Source organism: Siphateles boraxobius, unplaced genomic scaffold (assembly GCF_051911475.1).
Source record: "Siphateles boraxobius isolate OS27281-9 unplaced genomic scaffold, OSU_SipBor_1 32, whole genome shotgun sequence".
In the NCBI taxonomy this organism is placed as follows: domain Eukaryota; kingdom Metazoa; phylum Chordata; class Actinopteri; order Cypriniformes; family Leuciscidae; genus Siphateles; species Siphateles boraxobius.
Window position 1 is genome coordinate 4,350,937 of NW_027508942.1, and position 21,564 is coordinate 4,372,500.

Consider the following 21,564-nt stretch of genomic DNA (forward strand, 5'->3'; position numbering starts at 1 on the left):
GAGAAAATCAGCTCAAACACCATTAGCAGAGCACTGAATAATTAACCCTCTCTTGTTCCACAGAAGAAACCAGCAGATTAATATTTCAGCAGGACAGAGTTTCCAGCAGAGAAATGAGACAATTCAAGCCCTGAGCAACGTCAGCGGCCTAAGACTGTTTGGGCGTCAGGTTAGTGCTCAACACGTATACCACAACTCAAATTCCTGATAAGTCAAATAGAAACAAATGCAATGTGCACAAATTTTTCAGAAAGTGTCCACATTTACTTTAAGACATGATATAATTCATGAGTTAATGTGAGGCGTGTTGAACGATTAAGAAAAAGAACAAGTGCTGGGCAACGATTAATCACATCCAAAATAAAAGTTTCTGTTTACTATATTGTATATTACTATATAATATACAGTATGTGTGTTTAATATGTTATTAATTAAATACACACACATGTATGTATTTAAGAAAAATGTCTAAATATTTATATATAATTTAAATTATCTATAAATGTATATACAATATATACATGCAAATATTTCTTAAATGTATACATGGCATGCATGTGTGTATTTAAATATACAAAATAATTATACACTATACACACGCATATATTATGTAAACAAACTTTTATTTTGGATGCGATTAATTGTTGCCCAGCAAAAAACAATCAAACAAAAAAACACATTTATTGTTTCTACCCATGCATGTTCTGAATGTCCTGATTGCACACATGCAGTACCTGTTGTACATCTTGATGCGTCCGTTCGAGTGAACGGGTTCACCGTTCTTCAGCCATGTGATCTGAGGGCTGGGAAAGCCCTCTGCCACACACACAAAGCGGGCGGTACCGGCTCTGGGTCGGGTCACGCTTTCCGGCCACTCCACGAGAGATGGAGGCGCTGCACAAACAGAAAAACACAGAAATGTATTTGTGCAATCTACAATAGCAAGAATAATTGGAATAATTAAAATTTGTTCTGTTTTTGAAAGAAGTCTCTCATGCTCATCAAGGCTGCATTTATGTGATTCAAATATTGTAAAAATTAGGGATGTGCGACTATTGACTAGTCGATTAAAAAGATACAGCTGATGCTAGTCGACTTGGAAATACTAGTTGTTTGCATTTTTTTTTTAAATTTTATTAGTTGTTGCACAAACATCACTAGTAAAAACAGTAATATTGTTAAATATTATTAGATTTTCAGCATCATTACTCAAGTTTTTAGTGTCAAATGATCCTTCAGAAATCCTTGTAATATGCTTAATTGTTGCATAGTCATTATCAGTTATCATAGTAGTCAATTAATAATAATGGTTCTTATTATTATCAATGTCAAAAAAATATGAAGCAGCACAACTGTTTTTAACATTGATAATAATCAGAAATGTTTCTTGAGTAGCAAATCATCCTATTAGAATGATTTCTGCAGGATCATGTGACACTGAAGACTGGAGTAATGATGCTGAAAATTCAGCTTTGATCACAGCAATAAAATATAATTTGACATTTTATTACAATTTAAAATAACTATTTTCTATGTGAATATATTTCACTGTTTTACTGTATTTGTGATCAAATAAATGCAGTCTTGATGAGCAGAAAAAATTAACAATGTTAAAAAATCTTGATTATTCAAAACTTTTGACTTGTAGTGTACACCAAATCTTTTTCTTCGAGTATTAAGAAGGCCATAAAGCAAACAGGACATGTCCACTATAACGATTGTTTACCTAGCACAGTTATATTAGCGGCTGCAATCGTGTAGTTTCTGGTTCCAGGTGTAGTCGCTCGGCAAAAGTAGATTCCCGCGTGTTGGGGTTTCACGTCAGATATGAGCAGGTTTCCATTGCCAAGAACCTTGGTTTTGTGAACATCGATGGATTTATGGTCGGCCCGACTCCATGAGATCAGCGGACGAGGGTTTCCGGTCGCCATGCACTCCAGCAGAGCCGAGCGGTGGACCGCCACAGTCAGATTCTGCGGGCCCGCAATGATTCGAGGCCTTTGAGGAACTCTGGGAGATGGAGCTATTGAGACGTTAAAAGATGGTAAGTGTAAATAAAAGTGAAATATATGTAAACATACAGTCAAACCAAAAATTCTTCAGACACCAGAGTTTTACTAGCGGGTGCAGGACACTATAGTTCATTTATGTAAGTGAGGATAGCAAAATAAAGTAAACTGTGACATAGTATACCTAAAAAATTCTTCATACAGTGGCTCCCAGTAAAATTTATTAAAATTTGGGAGCGAAAATTCTTCAGACACTTTGACGTGACCATGTTAAGCTTAAGTATTTTTCTTTTAATTGCTAATGCACCTTTTTACACCACAGACTGAACAAAATGAAGCATTGCTTGGTAAATGTTTGAGCTAAACTGGTATTATCTAATTATGTAGTTGAATTTAACAGCTGACAGATATTCAACATAATTCATTTGTGAGACAGTCTAACAGAACGATGGACAAAACCAGTGAAATATCAACTGATTTAATAACTCTGAGTTCTTGTAATATTTTATTACCATTTTTGAAACTATATCGAATAAACTGTGATAATGTGAGAAATGTTGAAGGTGTCTGATTCATTTTGCTTTGACTGTAAATACTTAGGTGAGCGACATGTTTCGGTGGTTCTCTGACCTGCGGTGACGGTTAGCGTGGCGTCTGCGCTCCTGCGTCGGCTGGCGATATTAGTCGCCACACAGCGGTAACTCCCAGCATCCGTCTGTTCCACTCCCTGAATTTGTAAAACGCCGCTGGGCAACACTGTGATTCTAGATAGAGACATGCAAACATTCACATAAAAATCATTAGGTAGAATTTTTTCTTTCTTTTAGAATAGCATGCACAAATGAATTAATCACAATTAATTAAACAAGAACATGCATTAATAAAATAAGTAAAATAATGGTGGAACAAGAATACAATGTATATTAAAATAAGCCAAATTAAAGGCCCGCTGAAATTCCTTGAAACACGTCATTTCACTGTAACAGGAAGAGAGGGCGGGGCATATCGAGCAGCTCCTCCCCTTTTTAAAAATAGCCAATAGCGTTTTGTTTGCTTCACAGGTCGGCCAGAGCCGTTGAGCTTGTTAAAGCCGTCGTTTCCTCATAATCTCCTCCATATCGCTTTAAAATACAGCATTCTGTGCAGAATTCGAACGGGTCCAATACGTTTTCTGGTCTGCGTCGACTCGATCGCATGATCCGCTCTGTGTGTCGTGTCTCTGAACCGGAGCTGCAGCGGTTCGCGTGACACTAACATGAACCCAGACTTCATTCGCCCCGATTGGAAAGCATATTTACACAGTTTGAAACGTTCCCTATCCCCTATATAGTGCACTATGTGTTATTCACCATGTAGAAAATAGTAAATGTGTGAAAAGTGACCGATTTCAGCCGCAGCTTTAGCGTCAATTTATAATGTAGGGGGCGGAGCATCAGATTCTAGAGCATTTGATAAAAATCCGATGAGACACTGAAGTGCAGAGTGATGTCATCAAAATCATTGATTCATATTGGCAGAAGTGAGAGACTGTAAAGGCCATTGCACACTGAGTCCCAAATTCGCACCCGAAATTTTCGCACGTTAAAAAAAAATTTCAACCTCACGTTATGTTAATCCCGCTTGCACACTGTCTATGAAACTTTCGTCCGTCATAAAAAAAATCGGATCGGGTTCGATTTTCTGCGTTTTCCTCATCCGTAGCAAGCAGTTTGAATGTTGTTTGAATAGTGTTTCGCCAATTCAGTGCCACCGAATCACGAATACGAAAAAACGCATACGAAAATATTTCTGACTTTCGGCAATGGCCTTAAGCTTTGAATGCTTCTATCTTCTAAATGTAAATTTTGTCATTGTTTTGGAGCACACCAGCTTATAGATAACAGGAAGACTTACATATTCATACTAAAAGCAAAAAGCTTTTGATTTCATAGGGACTTTGAAGAAAGTGTAAGTGGTCCACACTAAGCCCCTCCTCCCTTTAGTAAGTGGGCGAAGCTTTACCTTTCAGTGGCCAGTGGTAAAGTGACTCTGTTAAACTCCCAGGTGATGATTGGTGGGGGCGTGGCAGTGATTTTACAGGCGAATCGTGCGACAGATCCGTCCATAACCATGATTGATGATGGCTGCTGAGTGAAGGTCGATAAACCTGCAGAAAGACAACAACACAAAATCATCATCTACATAACGCTCAACTCCTTCACATTCTAACAATATTATCAATAGTCACTCATTGAGCTGTGAATGGATAATCTCTTGTTTTAATGGCAAATCTGAACATTGTTCAAATGCCAATAAGATACGAGAGAGATAAACAAAATCGAACGAGAGAGAGAGAGAGAGAGAGGCTTGGTTTGGTTGTAAGACGATCCAGTACACATGCTCACACTGTCAGTGGAGATGAATGAGTCAAACTAAACCAAAAGCTTTAGATCAACAATACCAGCAAACACCTCACGTTAGCATAACACACACACCTTTTGGTAACACTTCTATGTGTGTGTTTGTTACTCACTAAACACGGACCCTTTTGCTTGTTACCTTTGCTTTGCCACAAGTTTCTCTCTAACAAAACATTAGAATATGTTCATGTAAAGAGATATTTAATGGTGGGGCGGAGTGCAATACACTTCAAAGTAGTTTTAAAACAAAAAAGAAAATATCATAAATGACATGATGTAAAAAATAAAAAATAGAAGGAGTGTTAATAATAGTGAGTAAATGATGAAACCCCCCCTTTAAAAAGACTTTTCTTGCTTTCAGAGTGATAATAATCAGTAAAAGCAAACACAATACATCAGTCAAGCAAACACAGCTCACCATAAACGTCCTGTTTTATGATTGAAAAGCATTATGTTTGTTTAACGTGTCTCTTCAATGAGGCCTTTACTTCGCCGCTGTGGTCCAGGACTGACCTTCTCAAGCCGACAACCATAAAACCCCCAAAAGCCATTACGATCATCCCCCATCACGACCCCTCCAACCCCTGAAGAAGCCTCGGGTCAATGATTAGTTAACAGGAATCAATGGAAGCTCTGCTGTACATACAGACCTCAGTATAAATCTCATCTTTGGATGGAGATGATAATAAAATCAGAGTTGTGGTACAAAGATTAAGTAAGACACGGATAAAATCAATCCTATCACTGACAGGAAGTCGTCATTACAGATGTAAAACTACAGATGCTTCAGCCTCACAGAACATCAGCCAGTTTATGAATAAACATCTTATTCTGGAGTTGATTGACAGCTCAAGAATGTCAATCAAACTACACTATCTGTGTGTGCTAACATTGTTTAATTGAATATTCAAATAACCAACATCAACAAATGGTTGGATATATACTATAGTAATACCATGGTAAGTAGTTCAGAAAAGAAGTAGAATTAAATACTACTGTATATAAATATGGTAATCATTCAGTACCATATTATATATATAAAGTACCATGGTCATATATATATATATATATATATATATATATAGCAATGTAAGTTGCTTTGAATAAAGTGTCTGTGGAGCAAACATTGGACCCAGGGTTATTACTATCATTAACTAAAACTAAACCTAATAAAAACATTTCAGTTAACTGAAATACAACTGAAATAAAATAAAGTATTAGATATAACCCTAACCCCTTCAACAAAAAGTAGAAATGTTGCCTTGGCAAATAAATTAAATAAGTTTACTAAAATGACTAAATGGAAATAAATATAAATGACACCTATTTTTTTTAAAAGACAAAAGCAAGCACATAATAACAAAATTAATAACAAATAAAATGAAAAAATTAAAATATGAAATTTTAAAGCTAATTCACTATATCAGATTGGACCACATTTTGTTTCCTATTGTACTGACAAAAAAAAAAAAGATTTCTTCAAAATCTCTTATTTTGTGCAGAAGAAAGACAGTCCGGCAGGTTTTTGGATGAACTATCCTATTCAAACGTCAGTGTACGAGTCAAAAGCTTTCGGTGTGCTGTGATTATTATCCTGGAAATGCTCATATTGATCAGCTATTTAGAGATCTGTGCGATTGAGACACGTTTAAACCCGTCAGCCTCCGCACACCTATTCACACGCCTAAGCTAAAAACATGTCATAAAATCCTGTTACATGTCAGAAAAAATAGCAAACTTTAGAGCAACGATCAAATCTTTTCATTTAGAAAGATACGTATCTAGTTTGTGTTCTGCCGGGAAAACAGCCGCAACATTATAAACGGATCTGTAAGTCTGACCCGTCCACTGACCTGACCTCTGACCTTTGACCTCATCAAATCCTGACCGGCAGTAAGCTCATCCCTGCTCAGGCATCTCAGGCCACCAAACATGAACCTGTAAGGATCCACTAGCACAACACGGCAACATTAGAAGTGGACACTTCCGTGTAGAGTCGATCTGTCTCAGTGTCATGGTCAACTCTGCACTGAGAGAGAAACATCATTACAAGCCCAAATAAATCAACTAACATTCTGAACTACTTCTGTATTCTACATTTTATGCAATTTATTTAAAACTCTCAGCATGAAACTGTATTCACCACTCATATTTCTGACCAAAAAAACCCTGATTTGATGGTGATTGATAGTATGCAATCGAATGAGGACTGATCTGCACTGATTGGTTGAATTTAAGTGGCCTTTGTGACTGCAGCTGAAAGGAAAGTTGCTTCAGATGTGGAGTGCAAGTATCAAATTTTGACTTAGGTATAACCTGCATTGAATTGTTCAAAACGAGCAGGAATTATGGTCACCATAACATCATCAACAAATTGCATGTAATATCATTAAATCTACTAGGGCTGCAACAACGAATCGATAAAATCGATTATAATCGATTATGAAAATCGTTGTCAACGAATGTCATTATCGATTAGTTGGTCTGCTTACGTCACGGGGAGCGTTTACTGGTACGCACACACACGCAAGGTCTCTCTCCCTCAGGCGCTCTGCCGAGCGCGCGCGCTACACGGTTTGGAGCAGTCTCTTCTGTCTCGCATGCGCGCTCTTGCTTGCGCGCTCTAGATTTCGGGAGTTTGAACTAATTCGCGGGTATCAGGGAGCCGCAATCAATATGCGGGAGACTCCCGGGACTTCCGGGATCTTGGGATGTCTGTATTTTGTCTCGAGCATCAGGTTGCGCAATCAGTTCGCTCGCAACGTAAGTGATGGATTAAAATAGCGCTACCGCAGAAATAGGTTAAATTAAAACGGTCTTTACAAAGCGAAGCACTAAATATAAAGGCAGTTAATAACAGCAGCAGTAAAATATTGTTTTTTAGTCACTGTATTCAGTGGTTTTCAGCGAATGCTTGTGCACTAATGCATAATTTCTCCTGTCCTTTACTCAAGCCTGTTAGCTTGCTGGGTAACGTTACCTCCATTCCGTTCTCTTTTTATAGCATTTGTCTACTAAGTTTTAATTGTTTTTCAAACGCGATCTACTGCGGCTCTACGTTCACACAATTGTTTTCAGTCTTTCTATATTTATTTAATCAATTTATCCTTATATAATTCTTTTATATATTATATATAATATATATTATATTCTTTATCCTTATATTCCTTATATATAATTAATTTTAAATAAAAATTAAATGAATTATATATTTTAGATGTTTTTAGTTTGTTTTTAGTTCAGATATTCACATCTGAACAACATGTCTGTGTAAATTTGTTTTAACAAAAATTGTGTTAAAACATAATATGTTGGATATCATTTTTTTAACAATAATCATGTTTGTCAACTTGCCATCAGCAATTATCATTAAAAACAATGCAAATATTGATATTAGTAAAACTCAATGTGTGGCTTTTGCACTTTTTAAAGTACACTTTTACACATAAATACCCTGATTTACGGTTTTATTTTGTTATAATAAAAAAAAAATCTAATTTAATTTCTATCCGATTAATCGATTAATCGAAAAAATAATCGTCCGATTAATCGATTATCAAAATAATCGTTAGTTGCAGCCCTAAAATCTACACTGTCACTGCCGTTCAAAAGTTTGAGGTCGGTCAGATTCTTCAATGTTTTTGAAAGAAGTCTCTTCTGCTCATCAAGGCTGCTTTTATTTGATCAAAAATACAGAAAAAATATGAAATATTAGCACAATTTAAAACAGCTGTTTTCTATGTGAATATATCATAAAATGTAATTTATTCCTGTGATCAAAGCTGAATTTTCAGCATCATTACTCCAGTCTTCAGTGTCACATGATCCTTCAGAAATCAGTATAATATGATGATTTGATGCTCAAGAAACATTTATGATAATTATCAATGTTAAAAACAAGTCGTGCCGATTATCATTGTTGTGGAAACTGTGATCTTTTTTTCAGGATTTTTTGAAGTATAAAAAACAATAAATAGAAATCTTTTTGTAACATTATAAATGTCTTTTCAGACACTTTTTCACTAACATAACTTATTTTTACATTTTAACTAAATTTAACTTATATTAATACCCCATTGTGCTATGATTCATACAAGACATGAAGTCAAATGCAAATCATAAATCATTTCATAAATTGATTTTTCATGCCCAGGTTAAATGGACCATGCAATGATGAGTTAAATGTACTGTAAAAATCTCATTATACGACTCTCACTGAAATCAAATGATTAAAATAAAAATAATTTGTATCTATTTCCACATAAAAGTGACATAATTTTGTCTCTTCGCAGTGTGACCCAAAAAAACAGACCTGAGACGGAGAAAAAAACATTCAGCTATCTTCTTCTAATCGCTATAAAGACTGACATTAAAGGGTTAGTTCACCCAAAAATGAAAATGATGTCATTAATGACTCCCCCTCATGTCGTTCCAAGCCCGTAAGACCTCCGTTCATCTTCGGAACACAGTTTAAGATATTTTAGATTTAGTCCGAGAGTTTTCTGTCCCTCCATTGTAAATCTATGTACAGTATACTGTCCTTGTCCAGAAAGGAAATAAAGACATCATCAAAGTAGTCCACGTGACCTCAGTGGGCTAGTTAGAATTTTTTGAAGCATCGAAAATACATTTTGTATAAAATACATAGAAAATACATGACTTTATTCAGCATTGTATTGTCTTCCGGTTCTGTTGTCAATCCGCGTTCACGAGGCCAGTGACGCTGCTGACGTAAGACGCTGCTGACGTGTTATCTGGTGCGTCCGTGTATTCGGGTTCAAATAAATATGTCTGGTTAAAAAAAATGCAAGTCTTCCCCTGTGTCGAAATCCTTAGACATGTTTGCAAAGATTGTTTTGTTTACAGCGTGCGTCTCCCTCAGACTGTAAACAAAGCTCGGGCGCACCAGACACACGTCAGATCGTCTTACGTCGGCGGACTCGTGAACGCGGATTGACAACAGAACCGGAAGAGAATACAATGCTGAATAAAGTCGTCGTTTTTTGTTATTTTTGGAACAAAATGTATTTTCGATGCTTCAAAAAATTCTAACTAGCCCACTGAGGTCACGTGGACTACTTTGATGATGTCTTTATTTCCTTTCTGGACAAGGACAGTATACCATACATAGATTTACAATGGAGGGACAGAAAACTCTCGGACTGAATCTAAAATATCTTAAACTGTGTTCCGAAGATGAACGGAGGTCTTACGGGCTTGGAACGACATGAGGCTGAGTCATTAATGACATCATTTTCATTTTTGGGTGAACTAACCCTTTAAAATAATACATGTGCAGTCAGTGATGAAGCTTTCACCCTGTCTGTTATTCTGTCTGTTTCAGTGTGTGACTGTCAGCGATGGTAAAGCAATACCAGTGTGTTAGTGTTTTCTGAAAGCGGATCATTACCAAGAGCCCTTAAGAGATCTTTTAGTGCAGGTAAGAGATGCCACAAACGTACTGACATTTCAGCCTTCAACAAACACACACACACACACACACACACACACACATACACACGTACACACACACACACACACACACACACACACACACACACACACACACACACACACACACACACACACACACACACACAATAGTGTTTCTGTCAGAGTAAAACATCACTTAACATCTGCATTCATTGAAAGTTGTTCATTAGTGTCTCCGCTTGTTCTCTAAAGACCAATGAAGAGATTCCAACACATTTAAATGCAAGTTTGACAGGTTAAAATGCTGTAATGGAGGACGCCAGTTAATCCATTTATTCATCTTTAATGCAAAGTAATTTGAGATGTTTTAAGGTTTTATTAGCAGATGCATAATGCACAAGGAGCCGAGCGAGTGCTGTGAACAAACAGTGTCCTGCTGTGTCGTGACCTGACCTCTCGCTCCTTCTTTAGAGAAATGACAGCAGAGACAAAGAATGCTTCGTCTGTGAACAGAAGGGAAGAATGCAAAGCCCAAAAAGCTTCAGATCAATCAGGGCTCGTCCAGCCAGGAGGCGACTTACATCCCCAGACCACATGACCCCCTCCAGCCAATCAGGAGCCAGAATCAGCCCCTCTCTGGCCAATCAGAGTCCACGCGCAGGACCTCTCCCTGTGGCCTTTAGCCTTTCAGTCTCTTGGGCAGTTTCAGAGCGAGCTGGAGGCTGTTGAATTCCCGGAGACCCTTATCTCCCCTAGAGCTCTGAAAACAGCTCGGCTATTGTGTGTGTGTGTGTGTGTGTGTGTGTGTGTGTGTGTGTGTGTCTTATCTGATCCGCTGAAGAGCCACAGGTCTAATGGCCAACCAGAGAGCATGAGCTGTGATCAAATAAATGTAGAATAACTCACTCGTTTTAAGGTGCACTCATCTTGAAACATTAATGCCATGCATTTGCCCAGATTATAAGGGAGCATGCATGCAATCCTGTGATTGTGTTGGTCATAATCATGCATATAATTCAAGATAATTGAGCATGCACTTCTGAGGAGCGCTATTCGTATATGATGCTGCAATTTAAATAAAAATATTTAATATATTTAACTAAAAATATTTAATAGCCTTTATTTAACTAAAAATATTTAATATAGGCTATTTAACTAAAAAAAAAATGTAATATATTTAACTAAAAATATTTAATATATTTAACAAAAATATTTAATATATTTAAATAAAAATATTTAATATAGCTTATTTAAATACACAAATGTGATATTTAAATACAAATATTTAATATATTTAAAAATACAAATATATTTTAATAATCTTTTTTAATATATTTCAATAAAATACAATATTTAGTATATTTCAATAAAATACAATATTTAATTTATGCTAAAAACTTTATATTATTTTATCGCAAAATGTAACTATATTATCGCCCAGCTCTTTATATAAAGTAAGATATACAAGTATGTCCAACCTCATTCGCATACATCACATACTTGCACAGGGCGATATATATAAACTAGGCTGTATAGCAAATCTCAACTGCATGATTGCTTGTCTCAGTGCAAAATGTTCGAATCTGATAAATGTGGCTATAAGGCATGAAGATTTCAACATATTTCAACATAATTAACATCAAGGTGTTCAGTAAAGGTGCATTGAAACAATGTGTAATTATGAAATTTGAGTCGACCATGTAGGCATCCAGGCAGCTCACTATGTATTGGAACACGACCTCAGTCTCTCAGGAGAGTGTGTCAGTTGTGGTGATCTAAAGGCGATGGGCTTTTATATATATGTGTGTATGTATATCCACAGAGATGAGCTGATCTACGTTGGCATGTTTTTGTCTGTTATTAGCAGGAATATTTCGCTCCTTGGCTGCGTTTCCCTGCACACAACCTGCTGGGCAATCTAAAGCAACCTTTGACCTTCCCGACCGCCACTTAGGGAAACCATGGAAACCTTTCAGATGCGAACTAAAGCGGTTTTGTCCCGCTGAAATTCCTCAAACATTTCATCTCAAGCTCAAATGCTTCAGGTTTGACTCCTTTATCGTGGTCATTACTGATTTCAGAGGCTTGAAGCATCACCCTGCAAAATTTAAAGAATATGTTGTTTTTATCATCAACTATGGCATAATCTACTTTAAGAACACCATGGATATTCTGACTAAACAAAACAAAAATATCTCGAATGCAATATAAATTATCCACAAACTAGTCAGACATCCAGCCGTAGAGAAAATACAATGTTGACGTCCCTGTAGCAACTTCAGGAATTCCAGGAGCACATTAGAGGCCCTCGGGGACCCAGTTTCCAACACTGGCCCTCAAAACAACCAAACTCAGGCATGTTTCTAATTTTACACTGCAGAAGAAGGCCACCTTTGACATCAGCACTGACCCTGTGTCTTCACAGACTCTCTTTTCTGAAAAAGACACTGAAAAACACTCTTTTCATTGAGTTTAAGACTTTAGATTAAAGGTTTAAGATGTTTAGGAGATAGTCTTTACGATATTTAAGATCTACACATCCTACAATCTCTGAAAATCTTTTTAATTTTGAATTGTGGATTTATTAGCTATATTTTGGGCATAATATATTTTTATACAATAAAAAAATTAAATAAAATGTATATATATATATATATATATATATATATATATATATATATATATATATATATAAACACACACACACATTTTATATACATTTTAAAAAGTTAATTTGAATTAAATACATTTATAAATTTATAATATATATATATATATTTATTATATATAGAATATTTTTTAAAATCTATATATATTTTTATTATTTGAATTAAATACTATAATTAATATATTTAAATATAATTTTCTTTTAAATTAATGCAATTTTAAATGTAGCAGTAAATACTATATTATCCCATTTTTTGTGTGTGTATGTGTGTGCGTGTGTGTGTGTATATATATATATATATATATATATATATACACACAAAAAATACATTAATGTAATATAATTCTCTTTCTAAATAATAGAAAATCATTTTCTTTTAGTTCAGGGATTGGGTTAGTCATTATAATCAGCTTTATATAGCAAAATAGAAGGTATGCTCTCATTCAGATAGCTGAGTAAATGTGTGATAGTGACTATCTGGCTCGAGGTGAGTAGAAACTCAGGGTGCAAAAGGTCTCAACATGTGGAACCATCAATCTTACACTCTCAAACATGAACAAACTCACACACATCAGCCTAGAGCAAACACACACACACACACACACACACACAAGCACAAACCTGTTCACAACATCTGCCAACATGTAGTGTCAAAAAACACAAGCATGATGAAAAGAAAGTGTGTCGCCTCCATCAACATATAACGGTAAAATCACACTCAACCTCTGGACTCTCACTTCTCATCCAGAACAAGACAAAACTAAGCGCTAATCAAACTTTACTAAAACCCTGCATACTTCACTCTCATTTGCATAATTGCCCTTACATTGGTGCAAAGCGCCAGCTGTCCTGACCAGCTCGATCTGGTCACACAAATGCCCCTAAAGAAACCTCCTCCTTTGGCCGGGGCAGTCGGGGGCAAATGAACAAAAGGAGTCGGAGAGAAAAAAGCTTTTCACCAATCCTGCAAACTAGCGGAGCAGAAAGCAGTCGCATGCAGAGACCACCAGCTCGACTCCGACAGAAGATACATCAGCCATTAAAGAGGAGGACGACGAGTGCATTTGTGTTTTAGTTCATGTGAGTGTGTGTTTGTGCAGGGAGAAAACCTTTCAAATTAAATGTAATATAAATTAAATATTAAAATATGTATTACCCTAACCATAACAAATGCAAAATATGCAAATATATGAATGCACATTAAAATATGCATTAAATAATAAACATTTAGGCAATAAATTAATCAGCACAATTCATCATTTTATACATGAGAAACATCTAAAAATCTCTCTTTCTCTATATATATATATGCTCAAAGTTGGATAAAGTTTTAATGGATAGAGTATGCATGTGTTTGTTTGTATATATATTTGTGTGTATATAATTAATGTTGATTAACTGTATATAATCAGATAAATCAATGCAAATATCATGCATATTCATTATATTGCCCAGGTTGGCATATATTTAACTCGATTTCAGTGTGTGCAGATTCTTATATTGAGCGGATCCGATTATATCCCCCACAGTTCCCCTGTAGCAGCTCTCGGTATTTCCCAGGTACCTGCAAACTTTACGAGTTTTTAGAGAGTCTGTATAAAGACTCTAAATGCCCCTTTAAAACCAGCCTGTAAAACACTCTTCAGTTTGTCAAAACTACTCCATTCCCATAATCCTCTGTAAATCCCACTGTATAGATGTGCGGGGTAAATCGGGTCGCTCTAACACATGTGCTGTGTCTCTCGCCAGTTCGTTCCCTCACTGTCCGCTACATTACGAGACTCATTAGCGGTTTTACAACTTCAGTCAGAAAGCTGAAAGTGAGAACTAGGATCTCAAACACCTGCAAACACACAGACATACACACTGCGCTCGCATGAGAAATGCTCCAAATCACACACACACACACACACAAACATACCATAAAATATAAAGATGATCCATAAACAGTTTGCTTGTTCTTTGCGCTCTGATGCGAGTTATTTTTATCATGTTGATGACTAAAGTGGATCTCAATCAATACCATAAATCTAACAAATAAGTGGAAAGCTTGGAAATAAACCGTCTCACGATATCTAAGACCCGAACACACACTCATATAATCATCAGAGGCCTGTTGAAAACTCGGGAACAATCACTAACATTTTCCCAGTGCTGTGAACGACAGAATGCAGAGAGAGAGGAAGAGACACACTTCTGTCCGACACATGGCCTCAGGAGAGGTCCTTTAACACACACACACACACACACACACACACACACACACACACACACACACACACACACACACACACACACACACACACACACACACACACACACACACACACACACACACACACACACACACACACACACACACACACACACACACACACACACACACACACACACACACTGGTCAGGAGGTGCTGATATAAAGGCTCAGCGCAGTGAATAGGGGTCATAGCCTCTTTAACACTAGAGCTCGAGCGTCCTCCACAAACTGAGCTTTTCAAACCTGCTTCATTTACACACCAATGAACATTCTCACACTGCTCCTACACACACACACACACACACACACACACACACACACACACACACACACACTCTCACACACACACACACACACACACACACACACACACACACTCTCACACACACACACACACACACACACACACACACACACACACACACACACACACACACACTCTCACACACACACACACACACACACACACACACACACACACACACACACACACACACACACACACACACACACACACACACACACACACACACACACTCTCACACATCCATCCATCTCAGCTGATTAATAACCCATAATGATAATTTTGCCTGTTTTTCACACTCTGATTACAATATGATAAAGAATTTGACATGATTTAATTAAAAAATGTTTCTGTAGATACGATGAATGTTCATTACTTTTTTGTCTATCTATCCATCCAAATATCTATCTATCTATCAATTCATCCCTCTATCTATATATCTATTCGTTAATCCATCCAAATATCTGTCTATCTTTGTCATCAATCAATCTATCTGTCCATTTATCCAAATATCTATATATCTATCTATCTATCTATCTATCTATCTATCTATCTATCATCCATCCAATCTATCTATCTATCTATCTATCTATCTATCTATCTATCTATCTATCTATCTATCTATCTATCTATCTATCTATCTATCATCCACCCAATCTATCTATCTATCTATCTATCTATCTATCTATCTATCTATCTATCTATCTATCTATCTATCTATCTATCTATCTATCATCCATCCAATCTATCTATCTATCTATCTATCTATCTATCTATCTATCTATCTATCTATCTATCTATCTATCTATCTATCTATCTATCTATCTATCTATCTATCATCCACCCAATCTATCTATCTATCTATCTATCTATCTATCTATCATCCATCCAATCTATCTATCTATCTATCTATCTATCTATCTATCTATCTATCTATCTATCTATCTATCTATCATCCACCCAATCTATCTATCTATCTATCTATCTATCTATCTATCTATCTATCTATCTATCTATCTATCTATCTATCTATCTATCTATCATCCATCCAATCCATCTATCTAATCAATCTGTCTATCTATCTATCTATCTATCTATCTATCTATCTATCTATCTATCTATCTATCTATCTATCTATCTATCATCCATCCAATCCATCTATCTAATCAATCTGTCTATCTATCTATCTATCTATCTATCTATCTATCTATCTATCTATCTATCTATCTATCTATCATCCATCCAATCCATCTATCTAATCAATCTATCTATCTATCTATCTATCTATCTATCTATCTATCTATCTATCTATCTATCTATCTATCATCCATCCAATCCATCTATCTAATCAATCTGTCTATCTATCTATCTATCTATCTATCTATCTATCTATCTATCTATCTATCTATCTATCTATCTATCTATCATCCATCCAATCCATCTATCTAATCAATCTATCTATCTATCTATCTATCTATCTATCTATCTATCTATCTATCTATCTATCTATCTATCTATCTATCTATCTATCTATCATCCATCCAATCTATCTATCTATCTATCTATCTATCTATCTATCTATCTATCTATCTATCTATCTATCTATCTATCTATCTATCTATCTATCTATCTATCATCCATCCAATCTATCTATCCATCCTTCTATCTACATTTCTATCTTTCTATCCATCCATCCATCTAGATGTCATCTTGAGCTTTATGTGTGCGCTCATGAGTGCAGATGTAAAGATGATGAGCGTCAGTTTCTGAGCTGTAAATCTGCTGTCGTAAATAAAGAGCCTCATCCGTCACACACTGCACTTCCTCTGTGTGTCACTGCATGGCTCAGGAATTCAGCCGAGACGGGAATGCAAAACACACACAAATATATAATTAAAAACTGATGCTATATGAGAAATGGTTTTAATGGTTCAGCTTTTTGCCGAATCTAATATGATTCAGGAAGTGTCACATGTCTGTGTCCTCTCTGATGTCACTGTATGTTGATCTATAGATTCTGATTGGCTTCATCACGGTCTCCTCTCCACCAGTAAGCTGGCGTTCTGGCGCACGCATCATCAGGTGGAGGAGATTCTATCTAAAGCACTTTGAGTGCAGAGAAAAGCGCTGTATAAATGTAATGAATTATTATTATTATTATCTGCAGTTGATTTAATCACAAAGGACGTCTGAGCAACACTGGCACATACTGGGCACATTTAGGGCCACTTAAACAGGCAAAGCGGCTTACTTGCAATAGACAATCTAATGAAGAATTTGACATGATATTATTAAAGAATGTTACTGTAGAAAAGATTAATGTTTATTTATTTTTGTCAATCTATCAATCAATCAATCAATCTATCTATCTTTCTATCTATATCCATCGATCCATCCATCCCTATATCAATCTATGTATCCATCCCTCTATCTATCTATCATCCATCCATCCATCTGCTTATCCATCCCTCTATCTATCTATCATCCATCCATCCATCTGTTTATCCATCTCTATCTACGCATCTATCTATCTATCTATAATCCATCCATCTGTTTATCCATCTCTATCTACGCATCTATCTATCTATCTATAATCCATCCATCTGTTTATCCATCCCTCTATCTACGCATCTATCTATCTATCTATCTATCTATCTATCTATCTATAATCCATCCATCTGTTTATCCATCTCTATCTACGCATCTATCTATCTATCTATCTATCTATCTATCTATCTATCTATCTATCTATCTTTCTTTCTTTCTATCTATCTCTCCATCCATCCATCCATCTGTCTATCCATATCCACTGTACATTGATAGAGCTGTAGGTGATTTATCAACTCTATTGTAAAAAGTGCTATATAAATAAAGGTGACTTGACTTGACTTAATCACAAAGGACATTTGAGCAACACTGGCACATACTGGGCAAATTTAGGGCCAAGTAACTAAACAGGCAAAGCAACTTACTTGCGATAGTCAAGCGGGCTTTCTGGCTGAGAATAGATCCATATTTGTTCTGAGCAAGGCACTGGTAGAACCCTTCATCTGATTTGTCCTTACGACTTTCCACCTCTGAGATGAACAGAGAGCCGTTGGAGAGCAGATAAACTCGCTCCGTCTCTGTGAGTGTCACTGCGTTCTTCAGCCACCGGATCCGGATCGGAGCCTCGCCGTGGGCCTGACAGTCCAGAACCACAGCGTCCCTCCTCAGAACCGTCACATCACGAGGCTCCTTTATGAAGAACAGCTCACTGAAACACATCACACCTGCAGGACCAACAGAAGAGAGTGAGCGAGACTGTGAAAGTCTGAGATCCAGCAGCTTGAGGTTCTTTCAGTTGGTGTAATCATATTTGATATGATGGATTACTTGCAGTAATCCCCTTATTCATGGCTCATGAAGTCAGAAGCGACTCCATTCTGGTCTGAAGAAAAGCTGTGATTTATTCCCAGCATGAAATTCACGAGACATTTAGCAGCCCACCACCATGAGAGCAACTCACTCACAAAACACTTTATCAAAGATATAAAAAGAAAAATTAACATGCATAGTATTTTTATGAGATACATGTGAGATAAATGCTCTTCATGGGTTATAAAAGAGCTTGCAAATGCTATTTTTGAGCATAAAGAGAACTAAAGAGAGAAGGAAGAAAAATAGAAAAAACCTAAATAGAAAATATAGTGACAATACTTTGGCGACATTAACTTTCACAGTATAAAATATGTTGCAAAATTACAAAATGCTTAAGAAATCAGCAGTTATATTGCATTAAAGTCGATACAAATATGAAAAAGCTTAAAATATGAATAAAAAGTTGCATGATAACTATTCAAATGCTGACTGACTAATAATCTGTTATGCATTGTATTATGCAAGAAGGCTAGTTAATTGCACAAATGAGAGTGAATAGGTGACACTTAAATAACTTTAAAAAGATATTTTAAAAAGATTTCAAATGATTGCTTAACATATATGTAGCTCATAGACATTCGCCTTTGAATATGCATGAAGTTTCATGAAACTACCCAACTATGAATGTGCATTAAGCATTTTGTCATGCATAATATAATGACATAGATTGATGATATTTAAAAGATACTTCATCAAGAATATGTGTGTGTTCAATGAGACACTGTTATCAGAAGAATTAGTTTTATCTCGTCCGTTAGGACTTTAACACGTTTTGCATGATCGCTGCTTTGAAGTTTGTTACATTGTGTTCGGCGCGCTTGATTGTATCAAATCAATGTATCAATCAGTGTATTTCTGAAACTCTGTCCGTTAATTTAGAAATCTCTCATTTGTGAAAACTTATGAAAAGGCTATATCTAATTAAAAACACATCTAAATAAAGTTTTCTGCATAAAAGTTAAGGGGTTTTCTTGATCGTGCACATTTAACGTTAAGTCATCATGAGGCATCCTGTCATTTTTGTTTAATTCTGTTTTACTGATTCCTGTTTGAATAATTACTGCAATAAACGGTCTTACCTGAGATTGGCAGAAATACTGCAAAAAGCAGCAGACGCTGGTATAAATCCGTTTTAAAAGACTCCATTTAATGTGTTAGTTCGAGCATGCCTGAGCCCGTGCGTTGCGGACTCGCGCTCCACACACTATCTGACTGAACTGAGCGCGCGATGCTGCTGACCGCTGCGCGCGCACTACTTCCGCGGACGGACACCTGAGCGCGATGCGTGACGCGGCTCATCATCAGGAGATTCCTCCGCCTGCGGACACTACACGTGGAGCGTGACGTCAAAGGCCGGGATACCGCTTCTGAAAAGAGATGTACAGAGATTTTATATTCATGATGAGCAGATATAAACATTTGCTGATTTACCTATTATTAGTATTTACTATATATATATATATATATATATATATATATATATATATATACATTTAAAATTCTAAAGATTGAATGACATTTTCAAAATCATTTTGAATTTTAAATACATTTGTGCTGATCATGTGGTCTTTGCTGTGATTCGTGTAATTGTTTTGCATGCAATGTTTATAGTAATAAACATTAATATTGCACTAAGATTATTATTTATACATGTTATCAGATTTTAGTGCATGAAATCCTTCATATACATATACATCTACATTGTGTGTGTGTAATAATAAAAATATATTTACACATATATAAAAAAAAAAAATATATATATATATATGTCATTGGTTTATTTTATTGAACTTTATAGATATACAAAGTTCAATAATATATATAGATATCGATCAAATGTATCTGCAATACTAGTCTAATAATACTAATACATCACATTAAAACATAATAGATTTTTCACATATATATAATTATATATATATATATATATATATATATATATATATATATATATATATAATAGAAGAGTAGAAGAGCCTAGAAGAGTATTTGAACCCTTATATCATACTTTTAAAAAAGTAATTCTGTCAGTCATAAACATATGGAAGCAAATGTCTGAATCTGTGCATCTCAAATGCTGGAGGATCTTTTCTCTTCACCATTGTCACTTTTCTTTATACAAAACTCCTGCTAAAGAAAGCAAAGCGTATGTGTCTTTGTGACAACTAGCCCCGGTCTTTCATAAGCTGAGGTTGGCAGTGTCTCTCTCTCTCTCTCACACACACACACACACACACACACAGCTGATAACACAGATCCAGATCAGCCCGGTATCGATGTCTTGTGTGCGACAGCTGCGGACTGAAGAGAGAATATCGATCCGCTCTGTGGCTCGGCCTGTTCGAGAGCCCAGCAGAAGTGTGACCTCTGACCCCTGACCCCTGCGGACCCTCCACCGGCCGGACAATAGTTCTGCTCCGGCTAAAGGTCTGGAAGGACAATGAGTCGGGTTAGAGAACATCAGGAGAAAAGATTGTGAGTTCAGTTTCCCACAGTTCGCACACAGCACTGCCTCGAACATGTTTCGTTTCGGGTCCAATTCTCACTACAGTTGCTTATTATTACTGCTTTATATAAAGCAAATATTAATACCTTACTCTACATCCCTTAATCCTTAACAACTACCTTACTAACTATTAATAGTTATGAGTTTATTTATCGTAGTTAATAGTGAAAATTGGGCCCTAATCTAAAGTATGACCTTTTAAAGTTACCGATTTCTTAAAATCACTTTACAGTTTTCCACTTCTGTGATCAAAAACGAGAAGCTGTTATCGTTCTATAATTGGTCTTTTAACTCTTTCCTTCATTAGTTCATTTTAAATGGTCCTGGATTTGACAAATAGACCTATTTCATTTAGTCCTTCAGTCATTATGAGCTCATAAAACAGAACACATGACCCAAAGATTTAGCAAAATGCTTGTTAAGATCTAAAGCTACACCTAAGTTGTATTTGACAAAGTATAATCTCAATAATTATAAATATTAATCAAATCAATCTACATGTAATAATAATAATAATAATAGAAAAATCACAATAAAAACATAAAATATTGTGCTCAAATAGTACGCT

General features: G+C 36.0%; 1 protein-coding gene across 1 annotated transcript in view; it reads right to left on the reverse strand.

Annotated features, from left to right (window-relative positions):
* The window catches only part of prtga (protogenin homolog a (Gallus gallus)), a 50,228-nt gene extending 30,485 nt beyond the window's left edge, over window positions 1-19,743 (reverse strand). The window contains exons 1-6 of the mRNA XM_077194619.1: window positions 19,570-19,743; window positions 18,043-18,342; window positions 4,011-4,155; window positions 2,640-2,773; window positions 1,727-2,023; window positions 735-894 (exon numbers count right to left, since the gene is read on the reverse strand). Of these exons, the coding sequence (XP_077050734.1) occupies window positions 735-894; window positions 1,727-2,023; window positions 2,640-2,773; window positions 4,011-4,155; window positions 18,043-18,342; window positions 19,570-19,636 (1,103 nt within the window). The 5' untranslated portion in view covers window positions 19,637-19,743. The remainder of the gene's footprint in view (window positions 1-734; window positions 895-1,726; window positions 2,024-2,639; window positions 2,774-4,010; window positions 4,156-18,042; window positions 18,343-19,569) is intronic.
* Window positions 19,744-21,564: the final 1,821 nt, after the last annotated feature.